The sequence below is a fragment of the Drosophila takahashii genome, chromosome 2R, assembly GCF_030179915.1.
Source record: "Drosophila takahashii strain IR98-3 E-12201 chromosome 2R, DtakHiC1v2, whole genome shotgun sequence".
NCBI lineage: Eukaryota > Metazoa > Arthropoda > Insecta > Diptera > Drosophilidae > Drosophila > Drosophila takahashii.
This window is the reverse complement of record NC_091679.1, coordinates 26,256,661-26,273,962: the sequence shown is the minus strand read 5'-3', so window position 1 is coordinate 26,273,962 and position 17,302 is coordinate 26,256,661. Positions and strand designations below refer to the sequence as shown.

The window sequence follows — 17,302 nt, the reverse complement described above, 5'->3', positions numbered from 1 at the left end:
TCCCACCTCTATCGCCAACTTCCGCTATAAAAGGCCGCGCAATCGACGGCAGCTGCACTAATTTTTCCAAGTGTGTGAAGCGGACAGTTTGTGTTGTGTTCGACTGCTATAAGCGAAAGATAATTTTAAGTTAAAAGTTCAAAAACCTAAAACAAATACAAAATGAGGGAAATCGTTCACATCCAAGCTGGTCAGTGCGGCAACCAAATCGGCGCCAAGGTAAGTTTTTCCAACTCAATTTTCCATTCATTTTCCATTCGAGAGTACAGTTGCCAAAATGGCGTCATTTTTGCACGACTTGGCTGTCCATGTGGCAAAAATTTGTATTGAGGCCGGCATTTTCACACGCACACATTTGCATTTATGTATACCAAAAAGTATACATGAGTGTGGGTTGTTGAGTCCCGGCATCTGTGTTTGTATATAATGTATATTTGTCCGATTTCAAAAAGATGCTTGCGATTTGTTGTTTCATTCTGGCATTTTGGGTCTAAAATTTAGAACGAAAGTTTGTCACGCCCAAAATTGCGATAAAAACGGTGTTTTAGGGCCATTGACATTCGCATATGTACGTTGTACTTCCATACATGCATATATGTAATTATAGTTGGGTGTGTCTGCAATTTTGTACACCAATTTGTATCTGTGTGTGCGTGTTGCATGCATGAGTCATTTTCTCTTGGGCGAAAGCCTTTCATAGTTTTCCACCGGTTGTGAAAGCCATTTCACTGCCCAGATGGTGAAGGGTACTTTTCTTTCGTCAAAACACGAAAGGTTTTCTACACTCATACACTTAAGAGCTTAGCTCTTGTGTGTGTGAGCGTCGGCCGGTTTTTTTTGCCGCTATGCGTCTTCTAAAGAGAAAACATGACGTCATTTTAACCTAAAATGGCTGAACCGGTCGTCGTTGACCGGTTCGCGGAGTGTATAAGAGTTGGTCCAATACATAAGCGGTATATATACATCTGTATGTAGGCTGCATTAGCCGTTCTATCGATTTTCTTGCATTCCACACTCTACTCAATTTTTTTGCGCTACTCCCCAGCGACTTCTCTATCTAATCTGCAATGAAAACATTTTCTATTTTTTATTCATGACCATATTGTGTGGTATAGACGAATTTCGGTGCTCTTTGGGCATATAACTGGAACTTTATTTTTAAAAGCCAGAGTCTGCAAAGCGAGATGACCTTATATAGAGGAATTCGCCATCTGTTTGTCTCTATCCCATTTCTCTCATCTCCCATACCCCCACACACACACACACCTATTTGCACGGCAAAAGGGCGGTGCTGCACATGCGTGTGGATAACGGGACAAGGCGATGGTGATGACGAATCTTCTAGTCCTTGCCTGAAAAATCAATACCCATATCCTGCGAATGGGCCGAAAAGGAAACAACCCTCGGAAACGCCTCAAAACCCGAGCAGCTGCAACATAACAATTGTTGTGCCCAAGTATGGCTCTCTTCGGCTGAACCGGCTTTAAAAGGGAATTTCTATATATATATTATAATCCGGTACCATTTCGCTTTAACGAGTGTCAGCCACGCACTTCCTCCGTACTGAAAATATCAATGACAGACTTATTTCAGTAAATTGTTTTTATTTGTTTACGCGACATAAACAACGACGACAATCGCCAAAACTTTTTTAGCTCTAAGGTGACGTAATGCCCTGAAAAACAGACGATTTATGCGCCAGATGGTCGGTCGGTAGTTAGAGCTGCAGTTTTAACCTCTCAGGCCACGCCAACGCCTCTCTCCAAGTGGCACCTCCTCCTCCTTGTCCTCCTTCTTATAGAGAGTGGGTCGGAACCCGAACAACCGGTGATGTAAGCCATCGGAAGCGGGGGGTTTTGGGGTGGTAGCGTAGAGCAGCCCGGCTCTGAGGTCGCCGGCATTGCGTGGGGGCAGCAGACATACATATAGACAGACAGACAGATAGTAGTCATACACCTCAGCTCAGCCCACGCCCGAAGATTCAAGAGAGATCGGCGGTCGGCGGAACCCAATGACAGCTGCGCCTCGAGATCCGAAACGAAAACCCACGCCAGATGACGTTATCGTTTGTGGTGGTGGAAACGCACCAAAAATGGCAGCGAATAAGTTATGTTAATCGGAGCTCGGCCCATACACAGAGTTTATGATGGCGTACATATAATGTAGGTGCCAGCCGAGCCTAGGCTTACATACATATGTACATAATTGAGGCTTGTGCCCATTCAATCCAATCAATAAAGAGTTATATTTAGACCGAGTTTTTCAACTACCCTGCAAAGAAGGTATCTTGTTTATAAAGTTGATAGCTTTCAAGAGAACTTTCCCATTTTAATTTTCTCTGCAAATGCAGCTTAAGTAACTTTCACTAAACAATGAAAGGAATTTAGAGCTATGTAAATACTTTCAAGTAGAATATTATTTCTTGGGTGGTAGTTATTTTTCTGTAAGAAGTATAAGAATTCCCAGCTTAGAAATTCTTTTCCGGCCTAAGATACTTAGATTCTACCAACGTTATGTACCAGATGGGCTGGGCTGTGAGAAATTTTACGACTATTGATTTTCCGAGGTGACTCATTCGCAAGTCATGTCTTAAGTTAGAGTTAGAAAAACACCCCTGAGAATCGATTTTTCTGCTGACTCATTCGAACCAACATTTCTGTACAACTCCTCTGCTTTGCCCTCTTTCTAATCCCCACTTCTTTACTTCACTCTTCCGTTTGCAGTTCTGGGAGATCATCTCCGATGAGCACGGCATCGATGCCACCGGCGCCTACCACGGTGACAGCGACCTGCAGCTGGAGCGCATCAATGTGTACTACAACGAGGCCTCCGGCGGCAAGTACGTGCCCCGCGCCGTCCTGGTCGATCTGGAGCCCGGCACCATGGACTCTGTGCGCTCGGGACCCTTTGGCCAGATCTTCAGGCCCGACAACTTTGTGTTCGGCCAGTCGGGAGCCGGCAACAACTGGGCCAAGGGTCATTACACAGAAGGCGCCGAGCTGGTCGACTCGGTGCTCGATGTTGTGCGCAAGGAGGCCGAATCCTGCGACTGCCTGCAAGGCTTCCAACTCACACACTCCCTGGGCGGCGGCACTGGCTCCGGTATGGGAACCCTGCTGATTTCCAAGATCCGCGAGGAGTATCCCGACAGGATCATGAACACATACTCGGTGGTGCCGTCGCCCAAGGTGTCGGACACCGTGGTGGAGCCCTACAACGCCACGCTGTCGGTGCACCAGCTGGTGGAGAACACGGACGAGACCTACTGCATCGACAACGAGGCTCTCTACGACATCTGCTTCCGCACCCTCAAGCTGACGACACCCACATACGGTGACCTGAACCATCTCGTCTCCCTGACCATGTCCGGCGTGACCACCTGCCTGCGTTTCCCCGGCCAACTGAACGCTGATCTCCGCAAGCTGGCCGTCAACATGGTGCCCTTCCCCCGTCTCCACTTCTTCATGCCCGGCTTCGCTCCCCTCACCTCCCGAGGCTCCCAGCAGTACCGTGCTTTGACCGTTCCCGAGCTGACCCAGCAGATGTTCGATGCCAAGAACATGATGGCCGCCTGCGATCCCCGCCACGGACGCTACCTGACCGTCGCCGCCATCTTCCGCGGACGCATGTCCATGAAGGAGGTCGACGAGCAGATGCTGAACATCCAGAACAAGAACAGCTCGTACTTCGTCGAGTGGATCCCGAACAACGTGAAGACCGCCGTGTGCGACATCCCGCCGCGTGGACTGAAGATGTCCGCCACCTTCATCGGCAACTCCACCGCCATCCAGGAGCTGTTCAAGCGCATCTCCGAGCAGTTCACCGCCATGTTCAGGCGCAAGGCTTTCTTGCATTGGTACACCGGCGAGGGCATGGACGAGATGGAGTTCACCGAGGCCGAGAGCAACATGAACGATCTGGTTTCCGAGTACCAGCAGTACCAGGAGGCCACCGCCGACGAGGACGCCGAGTTCGAGGAGGAGCAGGAGGCTGAGGTCGACGAGAACTAAATTCGAATCGAAAGTCAAGCGAGTTCTCGATCAATGTTTTGCGAAAAAGAAAAAATGAAACGAGAACAAATTAATTCAGTTGTAATAGATTTGTTCTCTTAACAACGTAATCAATAAAGTCGGATCCAATTTTGTTCACAAGTCTAAACATTAATGGTTTTTTAATGGGTTATTGGATAAATAGTAAATATTTTCCCGGTTGAGGTTTGGGTAGGTGGGTTTTACAGATTAAGCTTATTTTCCATTTTACTTATTTATGTGGGAAAGCTTTGAAATTAATTATGTCATTCTTGCCGAGTTTGTATATCTAAAAGATTTTCTGATTTATTGTTATTTAATGGGAATTTATTTTTCAAACTGAAAACAATAGTAATCTTTCGACCGGCTGTGTTTGTTTTGGGCATGTTCACATGTTTTGTGATTGATAATTTCATTCACAACATTGGTTTATTTTTAGATATTTTATTTATTAGCAGGTTTTTCTTTGCCTACCTCAACATTTGAGCAAATAATGCAAAAAAAAAAAACGATTTGCCCTTGAAGAGGACATGCTCGGATCATTATTACGTAGGAAGTGGGCCTACACAATCATATCGTTTCGGCCTCCGATTTACTTGGCCTTGTATGCAATATATCTAATTAATATAGTTTTCGTGTCGTAGACATCAGACAGTTGTTTCCCACTCATTATTTTCAAGTAGGTGGTTTATAAGTCTGCTGTTATTATTAAAAACTCCAAAAGTCATTTAACATGTGTCATAAATCGTGAGTCATAATTCCATAACCTTAATTTAAATAATTGGTTGGTCAAAAAAAATCATTAACCATTTCCTGTAGTACTTATGATTTTGTAAGACATGTTGATAAATCAATATATTTAACTTAAATCCCTTCATATGTTCACATAATATTAAAATTTAAGTTTGTAATTACAACAAATTATATTTCTTTGTTTTACAAGACTATTATTTATTTCCATAAATTCCAATTCATGCTCGCTCAATGCAATTTACCATTTTAGATAAATTTCCATAAAAATAATTTAAAATATTAATTAATTAAAATATTTAAAAATCGATTATTAATCGAGTAGCAACAGTGAGTTGCCAGGGATACCGAAATCAGGGTGAACATTTTGGGGCTGCCAACCGTTTTTTTACACAGCGCGGAGCTGCCAACCGCCCTTGTGTGTGTGTGTATTGATTGCGTGTGTGTGTGATTCGTGCGGCCGTGTGTGAGTGTCACTGACTGATATTTGACAAGTAAGATAAAATATAAATAATAGAGCGTTTTTCGCGATCTGTCGCAATCCTCTAACCATTTTGCCGCCCCAAGATGATAGCAATGGACGAGCAGCGCGGCGACAAGATCTACGGCGGATGCGAGGGTCCGGACGCCATGTACGTGAAGCTGATTTCCTCGGACGGCCACGAATTTGTCGTAAAACGCGAGCACGCTCTCACCTCCGGCACAATCCGGGCAATGCTGTCCGGTCCGGGACAATTCGCCGAGAACGAGGCTAACGAGGTGCATTTCCGGGAGATTCCGTAAGTAGGGAGGCTCCGGCGCACTGGCTCCGCCGGCTCTAATTTTCACCTGGGAGCGCCAAGTCATCGCAACTGTGACCTATTGACCGGCGACAAATTTGCACTGCTACTTATGTACATACACACGTATGTACGTACTTACGTGCATCCATATTTATGTACACATGCACGTACGTACATATGTGGCGCCATGTACACCCAACAAAAATGCACGGATTACAGATAGTTCAGTACGATTCGAATCTCCTGAGTATTATACGTAATCTTGGGTACAACTACGTTCAAAAGATTAGTACAAAGTATGACATCAATTTCGTCCAGAAACAATAACACTCAGTTCCCAGTCGAAGGCTACTTAAGCTAAATCGATCTAAAAAACAGAACATGTTTTCAAAGTCTACTCTGAAAAAATCTAGCTAAAAATAATCCATGACTCCTACTGTAGAATGGTATATATTTTGTAAAGCTAAATCCAAAGCAAAATAATTTTAATTCGTAATGGGGTACAATCCCCCCATAAATATTAAAAAAGTTTCATTCCATAATAATAACAGTTACAAATCCATTACCAATTCAAATTTAATTAAAATTTAAAGAGTTTTTATTACCAGTATGTTATGATGTATAAAGTCTTTTTGATTTTAATAATATCACAGGTTAAAATAGACAGAAATTTAGTAAAACAAAATTATGTATAGGAGAACTATGGCTCATAAGTTACAGAACATTAAACGCCTTTTCATTTTCAGATCCCACGTCCTGCAAAAGGTCTGCATGTACTTCACCTACAAAGTGCGTTACACCAACAGTTCTACCGAAATACCCGAATTCCCGATCGCTCCAGAGATCGCATTAGAACTTTTGATGGCGGCTAACTTCCTAGACTGCTAAATTATATTGTTTAATTTGAATTTACATTATTTACAACTGAACGGAGGACGGCTAAACCGCGTAAAGCTTAATTCGCCTATGTTAATTTGTAATGAAACGAGAAGATTGTCCCTGCGAAAAAATAAATTTCTGTTGATTTCCTAAAATATCCGAATTTTCATAAACTTTTTCCAAAAACAATTGCTTTTTATTAAACATCAAGAAAAGTGGATGAAATTTTAGATCTATTTGGAGTGCTTTGATCTGGCTTTGGCGGCGTTTTTGTTGTTCAACATGGCGAATCGCATTTGCTGGATAAGCCATTGGACACCCTCGCCAAGACCTTCGCCGGATACGGCACTGCTGGAGCAAATGTGCCAGGGTTTCTCCTTGATGTTTTCCAATCTAAGCGCTGAAGAAAAAATATTAATAAGTAGATAATTTAATGTAACCTAAAAATTCACAATACAAGAACTTACCTGCTGCAATTTTCACACTGGACAGGGAGTCCTCCATGTCCATTTTATTTCCATAGAACAGAATTGGCACAATACGGTTGGACAAGTCAGGATGCTGTAGCACCAGATCCAACTCATCTTTAACGACCACTGAAATGGATAAATTTAGCACAACAGGAGATTTTCATTTCCATATCATTATGTATACCGAATCTCATGCGATCGCTGGAATCAATGACGTAAATAATTCCATGGCAGTTCTTAAACTGGTGCTCCCAGAGGTTCCTGTAACGTGTGGCGCCGGACATGTCAATTGCCTTTATGGAAACGCCCGACATGCCTGTTTCCAGGAGAATTATATGGTAAATTAAATATGAAAATGAATATTCCACAAGCACTTACTATAGAACTGTTCCACCATAAAGCCAACTGTAGGCACTACGATGGAAGTCTGTTCGCTGGACTTTTTAAAATGATTGATTATCGAGGACTTTCCGCTGTTATTCAGTCCCAGCACCAGAATCGTCATTTTATCCTTTTTAATCTTTATCAAATCGGCCAAATTGTGCAACATTCCCATTTTAATATTCGAGTGGCATCAGTTTTATTTTGTTTACGGCGATGTTTCTGACATGTTTGGCCCTGCAAAGGACTTTCAATTGCCATGGCAACGTACTATTGCTGGAATCGATTTATTGAAACTTTCGGCCACCTTCAACGTTGGCTACCGCTTCCGATTCGTTCGCCCACACATATTTTCAAGTTCACCTCCGACATGACATTGAATATTGGCTTAGAAAGTCTGGTAAAAAAACTTTTAATTTTACCATTTTCATTTTTACTCTCATAGAATTTTATCTAATTCGATCAAAGTTTTCTGTAGACTAATTGCTTCTAAGCGCAGGAGATAATATTATAAATTAAACTCAAAACCTATCTTAACTTTGGACCTTGAACCCTTGGTTTACATTAGAACTAGTTGGATTAATGAATTTTTCCTATAGGAGTACTGTTTATCCAATAGGTTTGGGATTTAATACAACGCTAAGAACTAAAAAATAATAGTGATTTCATCTCCAGATTGCAAAATCTCTTAATTTCTTATGTTGCTTTAACTATGTGAATTTGTATCTTTTTAACAATGCTCCCGACTTTTGTTTGTAAGAACATTGAAGATTTTGTTAAAATGAAAACCAGTTATTGGTTATTATTAGTTATTGGTGTCGAAATGATTTAAATACCATGGACTTCATTATTTAAACATTAAAAGGACTTGTGAAATTAAACTTCAAATCCCTAACTATAATGGCATTTAAGTAGACTCATTCCGGAATCAGGTACGCAATCTATCATCTTCCTATGCACTAAAACCGCTTTCTTTCTTGTTTTTTTTACACAGTTTTTACACTTCTTATTTTGATATCTACAAAAAAATGTAAGGGAAATTCATCGCCTGCAAAATAAATTTGGAAACAACAAATGGTAAACTAGAAATGAATCTTACAGATACGATTAACGGGTTTAAGATAGTTTAATCAAGAGTATCAATCCAGTCAGTTTTAACTATCCACAATTAATAACGGTGATCAGAACTACGAGTTTTACGTGTTGACACAAGCCAAGGTTTATTGTAGAATTCTTCTTAAAAAACATGGTTACGGGTAAGAGCTCCTCTACTTCTTGGTGTTCAAGATGATACCATCGTACTTCTGCTGGAACCACTTCATGGCATCCTCCTTGGTGAGGCGGTGCGGGAAGCCAACAGTGCCGGACTTGCGCTTCCTGTGGTTCACGTTGTAGCCTGTAAAATTACGAAATGAGTATGAGTAATGTGCAAAGGCGTAAAGCCGGAAAGGAACTGTAGAAATTGTACCGTGGGGCCCTGCCTGGTACAAAGCAAGTCCCAACTAAGCACATCTTCTTTGCTATGCGCACATTCACTGAGCATCAGAGCCTCGATTGGCCGAGATACCTAATTAAGTGCACGATTCCAAGCGGCTTGGAGAATGAATGCTTACCAGGGCGGCCCAGGACGACGTAGAAGTCCAGACCGTAGATACCGATAGAGGGATCGTACTTGATGCCCAGATCGATGTGTTCCTGGATGCCGAAGCCGAAGTTGCCGGTGGAGGAGAAGTTCTCCCGACGCAGCTCGTACTCGCGCACCTTCAGGCCGCGCTCCAGAATCTCCTCGGCCTTGGCGCCGCGCACCGTGCAGTGGACAGCGATCTTCTCGTTACGACGGATGCCGAACGAACGCACCGTGTAGCGGGCCTTGGAGAACACTGGCTGCTGGCCAGTCAGCTGCTCCAGCACCTGTTTATATCGATACAGAGGGTTAGCCACGATCTTGGGCTACGTGCTCCATTATCTTACCTTGGCGGCACGGGTCAGCCTATCACCAGACTCGCCCACGCAGATGTTCAGGCAGAGCTTGCGGATGTGCAGATCCCTCATGGGGTTCTTCGCGGGATCGCGCTTAATCTTCTTCGTAACAGCCTGAAACAAACAAGGGATCTCGTCACTTATTGGGGTTCCACTGTCAACACACCGTACAAATTTCATCGCACGTCGCACTTTTACATCCCAAAAATATGGTCGAAAATATGTCGATGCGGCCACAATTTGTTTGTCAACCTACCGCCATTATGGTATGTAGGAGAGAAGCTGCTCACAGGAATTCCTCGCTGCAAGAAAACGGTTTAAAAGTTGTTAAATAAAAATATCACCAAAAAAAACGCGGAACTCTTACCGGAAACTTGTAAGAAAAGAAGGAAAGGTTAGTGTGCCCGCGGTCAGGCGCACAGAAGACCCTAAAAAATGCCCGACACGTGCTGTTGTCGTGCTGTTAACGGGCTATCGTGCTGTTGTGCGCACTGTGTTCCATCACTAACTGTTAACGTGAAAAATATAAATAATGGGGGTATTCCGTATATTTTAAAGAGGTGAATCTGTGAGTTTTAACAGCTGTCTACCAGATGATTTAGATAATTGCAACTGCAATCTGGTATGCAAGGCCCGATTCGCACAGGAAACATAACTAATATGCTGCTCGATTTCATTAGACCGACTGACATCTTCGTTTACAGAAAGCTTTTCAAATATTTTTTAAATCGCTGAAATTTTCTGTTAAGTCTTTTAGATTTAAGGTAAGGCTGTAAACTATTCTACTTTTTTTGAATTGATTTTTTAAAATTCTCTAAAATCGATTAGAGCAATAATATTGTTCTCGTTCCCGTTGCAAGTTGAGATCAATACGTTAAAAAAACCAAAGCGTATTATTGTGATTGTTTTTCTTTGTTTTTGAACCTGTGGTAAGCACCAGCCTAGGGCCGTTTTTTAAATGTTTAATTTGAAATAGGCTTTAAGCTCTGAACTCATGGTTTATTGGCTATTTAAAATTAAACACACGGAAAAAAACGGCCCTCAGCTTTTGGGACTGATTGACGTTGCATCGATAACCCAAAATAGGAATCGATTTTTACGTTCCAAAAATACATCGATTAGATCGATTTAACATCGAACCAAGTGCAGCAGCAACTTTTGCTGACCGGGCAAAATAAAATAATAAATTGCTTGTGATTGCAAGTGGTTCACGTTCATAACTTTCATTTTTTCAATATTTTTCTGATGATTTAACGTTTGGTAAGTATTTTAAAGAAAATATGAAGCGGAAAAGCAACTGCCATCAGTCTTCTCACGTTGCAAATAGTTTTAAATTGCAATTGCGTATCAGTATTTTGCTATTAATTGTTGTTTACAATAGCAAGCAGCGCAAAGTAACTTAACACGTTAGAACGTTGCGAAAAATCATTATCTATGTCGTACGCCGAGAATTTTGATAAATCTGCATTATTTAAGGGGTTATATACCTTTTTGAGCGAACAAAATTAAGGGAACTTTGGATTTTTTTTCAGGTGTGTAGCAATTATTTTATGAAACTGAAGTTATTATTTATTGATAGTACATGTTTTTATCGAAACAACAAGCGTTAGATCTTGAAAATATATGAATAATTTACAAAGTTATGGCAATTCTCTCGGAACCCTTTTTATACCCTTGCAGAGGGTATTATGATTTCATTCAGAAGTTTGCAACGCAGTGATGGAGACGTTTCCGACCCCATAAAGTATATATATTCTTGATCAGCATCACTAGACGAGTCGATCTAGCCATGTCCGTCTGTCCGTCCGTCTGTCCGTCCGTTTCTACGCAAACTAGTCTCCCAGTTTTTGAGCTATCGGGATGAAACTTTCCCAAAAGTCTTCTTTCTATTGCAGGTAGTATATATGTCGGAACCGACCGGATCGGACAACTATATCTTATAGCTCCCATAGGAAGGATCGGAAAAGAAAACGTTAAAAAAATTCTAGCTTCGGTGTTTTTTTAAATATTACCTTCTACTTTTATATTTTTTAAATATTTCTGAATTTTGAATTAAATATTTGAAAAATCGGACTACTATATCATATAGCTGCCCAAGGAACGATCGGAAAATTAATGGAAAAGTAATAGGAAATAAATTCTAGCTTAATTGGTTTTTATTGTATTATCTTTTTCTCTAGGATATGACTCTTTTAAAATATTTCCGAATTTCAATTTTAATTTGATCAAAATCGGACGACTATATCATATAGCTGCCATAGGAACGATCGGAAAATTAATGAAAAATATTAGAAAATTGAACATTTTTGCGATTTGTTAATTAATAGGAATGATCTGCAAGGGTATATAAGATTCGGCTGGCCGAAGCTAGCTTCCTTTCTTGTTTTTTATTGCGGTTTGCGGTGACCACGATTGCACAAGAACTATTTAATCGATCTTCTTCATTTTTTGTTTAATTATTCGTAATGATTGTGCTGAGTTCGTGAACGATTCAGTTTTTATGCGTTAATTTTGATTTCGCAGAAAAAAAGTTTTTAATAAAATTTTTAGTACTCGAAAAATCAACTTTTTGGAAAAATTGTTACTGTATGCAGAAAAAAGCAAATATTCTTGAAAATAATCGTTCACGAACTCGACACAATCATTACGAATAATTAAAAAATAAATGAAGAAGATCGATTAAATAGTTCTTGTGCAATCGTGGTCACCGCAAACCGCTATAAAAAAAAGGGTTCTGAGAGAATTGCCATAACTTTGTAAATTATTCATATATTTTCAAGATCTAACGCTTGTTGTTTCGATAAAAACATGCACTATCAATAAATAATAACTTCAGTTTCATAAAATAATCGCTATTAAATTAAATTAATCCGAAAAATTCATAAGTCTAGTTTTGTGAAGTTCAAAACTTAAATGTTCATTAAGTGTTCCTAAAAACGTTAACAATATTTTTATCTATTTATTATTATTAAGCAGACCTCTCAGAATATTTTATGATATGATATGTTGTATGTATAATTTTTGAAAAAGTTAGAATACCCTTTGCAAGCATATAACGAAAAAGTTTGCTTATTTTTTATTAGCTATTCTAAAAAGACTCATTTTTTTGGGGATACATTTGTAGATGGGGAGATTTCTGTAAGTTGAGACACTCATTTTTCTCAAAACTTATTCAATAAAAAAATTGTTTTTATTTTTTTTTTGTAGTCCTTTTTAGTGGCAAAACTTTTGGGGAAAACATTATAAGCCAGGCTCTAGCCAGATTAAAGCTGTGAGAGTCGTGTACCATTTTTCACCAAAAAAGTTTTTGTCTACTTTTTTCAAAATTCCATTTAAAATTAATAACGTCCTTAAATTAACTTGGTAAGAGATTTAAAACATTAGTATATTAACTGTTAACTAATTAAAAAAAGAATCAGCTTAATGTGACAGTCAGAACAAAAGTTATTAATTTTTTCCCGAAACATCTTATTTTGTGGAAGTTGGCACACTTTGAGCGTGTAAGTTGAGACACCCGTTTTTCATACAAAAAGGCCTTAGGCCAACAGAGGTCGCTTTCTGCCTAGTACATTTCTTTAATATTAGGGGAAAAGTGAATGTTCAAAGAGCCTTTTGATTTTAATTGTTATTTGGTCTAAGTTCTTAAAAAATGGATGGGAAATAATTTAGGACGAACTAAAATTGATTAAATTAACATAATTAAATAGTTCCTTATAGTTTGGAGTACTTTTTGTGTGAGTATTATTGACCTTTAAAAGTGTCTCAGCTTACAAACCTCTTTTTCAAAATGTCGTTTTTTGGGACTTTTCAAAAAAAATAATTTTTCAGTTTTCCCTAAGGAAAAAAAATATTTTTGTTTGTTTTTTATTAAGCTAATAGACTAACCTTTCGATCAGTACCAAATGCGTAAAGTTTCATAAGTGAATGTCGAAATGGCAAATTAAAAACAAAAGGTGTACCAACCTACAGACCTCTCCCCTATTTGTATAATTTATATGAAAACCCTAACTTGATTTGTTTAAACACACAGAAAACATTACTGCTCGTCTTTTATTGGCAGTGGATATTTGGAATCAACGATAAGCATTAATCTGTGGTCGCAATGAATTCCGTCAACCCTAACAATCCCGAAAATAGCCCTCTAGGATCTTTGCAAGAATCTACTACACTCAAAATAAAATTAACCCTAAAGTCAAGGAAATCGCCCTACTTTTGTCTTCAAGACAAGCTCGCCCTAAATTTTAGGGTCACAATTTTCTATATTTTTGATTTTTTTTGACGTCATATTTCTAAATTTTAGGGTAGTTTTACTAAATTTAAGGGCAAAAATTTCTAAAAAGTAGGAAATTTTCCTAAAAAATAGAAATGAAAAACAAAACAAAAAAACATGTTCAATCATGATTTTTTTTGTATATACGTATATATTATGTACTCCTTCCTATATACATATGCAGGCGTTGTCTGTCTTGTATATTGTGAATGTTAAAGGTTATGTATTTATTATTATGTATTTGTGCTTGGATTTCTAATCTAACCAAAGCCAAATGTGGTTGTAAGTGTGGACTACGGGACTGCGGAAGATTGGGAATGTAGAAATTATGATTAGTTAATATTTTATCTTCATGAAAAAAACTTACATTTTTACTTGTCCTTCGGTGAGATTCGAACCCGGGTCTCCCGCGCGAGGATCGAACGGCCTACATACTGGGCCATTGTAGCACTTAAACTTGCTGTGGCAAACCGAGCATTGTATGTAAAGGGTGAAGCGGACAACACATTTGAATACTAGTTGCATAATTTTGACCATTCGCGTTTTACTTATTTACATACGTATATACATATGCATATATTTATGCTATCGCAATTTATATTATGTGTAGTATATAGTAAATAACTGAATATAAACCTAATTATTTTCGGTTTACCGCTTGCCATCAATAAAGAAAAGGAATAATAAAAAAGATTAAAAAAAACAAATTAAAAAAAAACAATAAAATAAATTAAAAAAAACTAAAAAAAAAACTTAAAAAAAAAGGTAAAAATAGTTTGCTCTGGGACTCGAACCAGGGTCGATTCGATTGTTAACCAAGTGCTTTAACCGTCTGCGCTACGAGTACAGCCGCCCGACAGCTGACAAGTTCTGGCATTGAACATTTTGGTGTGCCAGAGCATGTGAAAACAACTATTTCTATTTTTTAGAAAAACTTTCTACTTTTTAGGAAATGTTTCTATTATTTAGGGTTAGCTTAATTTTAGGGTTAGGGCACTCATTTTTAGAAAAGGCGTTGCCAAAATATTTCATTCTTTTGTTTGCCTTTCTATTTTTCAGAAAATAATTTCTAATTTTAAGGGTATTTTTCCTAGATTTTAGGGTGATCTTAGTTCATGGTAACCATTTTCTACATTTTAGAAAAACTTCCTGGATTTAAGGAAAACTTTCTTGACTTAAGAAAAATTTCCTTAGATTTAGAAATAACTTTCTTGTATTTAGAAAAAAGAAATTTTAATGGCGATTTTCAAAAATTTAGGGTTAAATTTATTTTGAGTGTACTGATAAACATTTTGTAAGGTTAAATATAATTGTTAAAATTATTAAGCCTCAATATAATTATTACTTTAGCTCAGATCCGATTTAGATACGCATAAAGTGGATGAAATAAGCGATGAAAGCGAAAATGTTCAGGAACTGAAACATACGATTGAAATATTGAAATCCAAAGTTAAGGATAATGAAGAAAAACTGGTTCAACTAAATGAGAAGTCGCGTGAAAATGAATGCAAACTAAAAGAAAAAGATGATATAATCGCCAAGCTAGAATCACTAATAAAACTCAAAGAAAATGATGGGATTCGAATTGTAAGGCTTCCTGGCATCGAAGACTTCGAAGCTGCTTTCGAGAACCTCCCCGGCGATGGTCCAGAATGGATGGTAATCCAGCGTCGTATCGATGGAACGGTCTCCTTCAATTCGTTGCATCTGATGCACTATTTTTGGATTAAAACGGGATTTGGAAATCTTGAAAGAGAATTCTGGCTTGGTTGCGAGAAGTTGCATATGTTGACTTCAAGTCGCAGACATGAGTTGTACATTGAACTTGTTTGTTTTGATAATACTAAGCGAGTTGCTAGATATGACAACTTTGTGATTGGCAGCGAAAATGAAGGTTATCCTTTAAAGTCCCTCGGAGAATATTCGGGAGACGCCGGCGACGCTATGTCGGGTTCTGTAAATGAGAAATTCAAGCACTATAACTGTTATTATGCCTGTCTGAAGAGAGTTTATTTTTGGTCTTGGTGGGGAAAGTCTGAATGGTAAATGTATAAAATATGTCCAACTGTCCATATTTTGACTTATTAAATTTGTTTCAGTAATTTAAATGGCTTTTACCATGGGCACGAAACCCATCTGACAGACACCAATGGCATTTGGTGGGGAAAATCTGACATGGGAGAAAGACGTTCACTGAAATCATGTCAAATGCTTATCAGGCCATACCAAAATAAATAAGACGGCTGATCATATTTTCTACAAATTTATAAAATTGATTGATAAAAAAAATATTTGATTTTGATGCTTACTTTACTCTACATTTGAATTGTTTGAATTTTAAATATTTAAGAAGTTTTTACAACTTTGTTTTTTTAGATTTATCACAGAACGTTATGTAAACTGTTAAAACTTTTACTGAGTTTTACTGAGCTATGTTTAATGGCTACGTTGTTGTTAAGACTAAGCTAAACAGCCTCTACCTAACATGGCCCTCATTGATATATCCAAAAAACAAACCCATTCTTAATTAATAAAATATAATAATAATTACCTCTCACTCTTTTAATATCCGCCCCTTTGTCATAACTGGTGTTTAGTAACACAGGGATCTATCATTGGGTGATTTTAATTCATGGACGGTAGACATATAGACATGCAATACTCATGTTGTTAGCTCTCAATAAATATGAAAATTTAATTGTCAGTCCTAGTTTTCTACGATTGGGATTGCTGAATTCAGGAAAATGTCTCTCTGGTGGCTAAACTTTTTTCTCATCCTGTGGACAGTTTCAGTGGTAAACTAAAAAAAATATGAATTTACTTTAACAAAGAAACATTTAGTTACAATCTAAAAATTTAATTTGTCTATATTTGTATATTTTAGACTTCATTTAGAAAGTTATTTGATATCCGGTTCGAATCGCTGGAAACTATAGCAGGAGACCCCGAAACGCTGTTTACATACAAGTTACGATTACTTGGAAGAGATCGTCTGATAAATGGAAGTATTGAATTTCTGGTGGACCTAGACGATACTTTCGACGTTTTTTTTGTATCGGAGACCTTAAAGAATGGAAACTGGGTCCCAGGATACTTAAACACGTTCGGCAAACCGTGCGAATTTTTCAGCCTATATTATGCTCCATATTTTCAACTACTGTCGAACGAGTCGAATATACCTACGACCGCTAGTGAGATGTGCCCTTTTCCAAAAGGTGAATATTTTGTGAAAAACGGCCGAATTTCTACCAAAGATTGGCCACCAATTGCCTTCCGAGGTCTGAATAGATACAAGACTAGATACATAAAAAATAACAAAAGTACTGGTGGACTGCAGTTTACATTTACCATAATAGAAAAAATTCTGTAATAAATGTTTTTTAGAAAAAAAAAACAGATTCTTTGGCTTTTTAAAATAATTTCAAGTTGACTTTTTACAAATGCGGGAGGAGCTTTTACTAATCATGGTAGGCCTTTGGCCGAATATTAAAAAAGAGTCATGTCACAAAGTAGAAGAGAATAAAATAAAAACCAACGGGGCTATAATTTCAACCCTATTAATATTCCGATTGTTCCTATGACAAATATATGATAAAGCCGTCCGAAATTTTTAAAATTTAATGCATACAACAAAAATATTCCCAAGAGACGGTAGAATCTCAAATAACTCCGAAACTACAATCAATTATTTTTCCGATTATTCCTACGGAAGCTATAGGATATATTTGTCCGATCCGTATGATTCCGACTTATATACTACCT

The 17,302-nt window shown here is 38.3% G+C and overlaps 5 protein-coding genes and 1 long non-coding RNA gene across 7 annotated transcripts; 4 read left to right on the top strand and 2 right to left on the bottom strand.

Annotated features, from left to right (window-relative positions):
• Window positions 1-54: 54 nt before the first annotated feature.
• Window positions 55-4,158, top strand: betaTub56D (beta-Tubulin at 56D). Its single transcript, XM_017158402.3, has 2 exons — window positions 55-219; window positions 2,724-4,158. The coding sequence occupies exons 1-2, from the start codon at window positions 163-165 to the stop codon at window positions 4,008-4,010; spliced, it is 1,344 nt and encodes a 447-aa protein (XP_017013891.1). The 5' UTR covers window positions 55-162; the 3' UTR covers window positions 4,011-4,158.
• Window positions 4,159-5,135: 977 nt separating this feature from the next.
• EloC (elongin C) lies at window positions 5,136-6,594 on the top strand. 2 transcript variants are annotated; one of them, XM_017158400.3, is made up of 3 exons: window positions 5,136-5,272; window positions 5,346-5,557; window positions 6,307-6,594. In XM_017158400.3, the coding sequence occupies exons 2-3, from the start codon at window positions 5,346-5,348 to the stop codon at window positions 6,446-6,448; spliced, it is 354 nt and encodes a 117-aa protein (XP_017013889.1). In that variant the 5' UTR covers window positions 5,136-5,272; the 3' UTR covers window positions 6,449-6,594. The 2 variants fall into 2 exon arrangements, with proteins under 2 accessions (XP_017013889.1, XP_070069188.1); XM_070213087.1 differs by lacking the exon at window positions 5,136-5,272 and having other exon boundaries at window positions 5,287-5,557.
• Window positions 6,595-6,627: 33 nt separating this feature from the next.
• Arl6 (ADP ribosylation factor-like 6) lies at window positions 6,628-8,331 on the bottom strand. Its single transcript, XM_070213086.1, has 4 exons — window positions 7,288-8,331; window positions 7,094-7,225; window positions 6,907-7,035; window positions 6,628-6,839 (listed from the first exon to the last, which is right to left on the bottom strand). The coding sequence occupies exons 1-4, from the start codon at window positions 7,463-7,465 to the stop codon at window positions 6,673-6,675; spliced, it is 606 nt and encodes a 201-aa protein (XP_070069187.1). The 5' UTR covers window positions 7,466-8,331; the 3' UTR covers window positions 6,628-6,672.
• A 147-nt stretch (window positions 8,332-8,478) lies between these two features.
• RpL11 (ribosomal protein L11) lies at window positions 8,479-9,671 on the bottom strand. Its single transcript, XM_017158399.3, has 4 exons — window positions 9,527-9,671; window positions 9,262-9,384; window positions 8,904-9,201; window positions 8,479-8,686 (listed from the first exon to the last, which is right to left on the bottom strand). Exons 1-4 carry the CDS (start codon window positions 9,530-9,532, stop codon window positions 8,559-8,561), a joined length of 555 nt encoding a protein of 184 aa, XP_017013888.1. The 5' UTR covers window positions 9,533-9,671; the 3' UTR covers window positions 8,479-8,558.
• Window positions 9,672-10,398: 727 nt separating this feature from the next.
• LOC138912340 (uncharacterized) lies at window positions 10,399-15,823 on the top strand. The gene is made up of 3 exons (XR_011417867.1): window positions 10,399-10,530; window positions 14,891-15,582; window positions 15,640-15,823. It is a non-coding gene; the product is annotated as an uncharacterized lncRNA (long non-coding RNA).
• A 430-nt stretch (window positions 15,824-16,253) lies between these two features.
• CheA56a (Chemosensory protein A 56a) lies at window positions 16,254-16,910 on the top strand. The gene is made up of 2 exons (XM_017158401.2): window positions 16,254-16,335; window positions 16,425-16,910. Exons 1-2 carry the CDS (start codon window positions 16,285-16,287, stop codon window positions 16,908-16,910), a joined length of 537 nt encoding a protein of 178 aa, XP_017013890.2. The 5' UTR covers window positions 16,254-16,284.
• Window positions 16,911-17,302: the final 392 nt, after the last annotated feature.

What these genes read in the sequence shown, in the direction of transcription:
- betaTub56D (XM_017158402.3), top strand. Translation starts at nt 163, where the DNA reads ATGAGGGAAATCGTTCACATCCAAGCTGGTCAGTGCGGCAACCAAATC. An exon ending in GCAACCAAATCGGCGCCAAG is followed by an intron (nt 220 to 2,723) that starts GTAAGTTTTTCC and finishes TTCCGTTTGCAG; the next exon opens with TTCTGGGAGATCATCTCCGA.
- EloC (XM_017158400.3), top strand. Translation starts at nt 5,346, where the DNA reads ATGATAGCAATGGACGAGCAGCGCGGCGACAAGATCTACGGCGGATGC. An exon ending in GTGCATTTCCGGGAGATTCC is followed by an intron (nt 5,558 to 6,306) that starts GTAAGTAGGGAG and finishes TTTCATTTTCAG; the next exon opens with ATCCCACGTCCTGCAAAAGG.
- Arl6 (XM_070213086.1), bottom strand. Translation starts at nt 7,465, where the DNA reads ATGGGAATGTTGCACAATTTGGCCGATTTGATAAAGATTAAAAAGGAT. An exon ending in TATGGTGGAACAGTTCTATA is followed by an intron (nt 7,226 to 7,287) that starts GTAAGTGCTTGT and finishes TCCTGGAAACAG; the next exon opens with GCATGTCGGGCGTTTCCATA. An exon ending in CAGCGATCGCATGAGATTCG is followed by an intron (nt 7,036 to 7,093) that starts GTATACATAATG and finishes TATCCATTTCAG; the next exon opens with TGGTCGTTAAAGATGAGTTG.
- RpL11 (XM_017158399.3), bottom strand. An exon ending in GGCTGACCCGTGCCGCCAAG is followed by an intron (nt 9,202 to 9,261) that starts GTAAGATAATGG and finishes CGATATAAACAG; the next exon opens with GTGCTGGAGCAGCTGACTGG. An exon ending in CGTCGTCCTGGGCCGCCCTG is followed by an intron (nt 8,687 to 8,903) that starts GTAAGCATTCAT and finishes GTAATTTTACAG; the next exon opens with GCTACAACGTGAACCACAGG.
- CheA56a (XM_017158401.2), top strand. Translation starts at nt 16,285, where the DNA reads ATGTCTCTCTGGTGGCTAAACTTTTTTCTCATCCTGTGGACAGTTTCA. An exon ending in TCCTGTGGACAGTTTCAGTG is followed by an intron (nt 16,336 to 16,424) that starts GTAAACTAAAAA and finishes TGTATATTTTAG; the next exon opens with ACTTCATTTAGAAAGTTATT.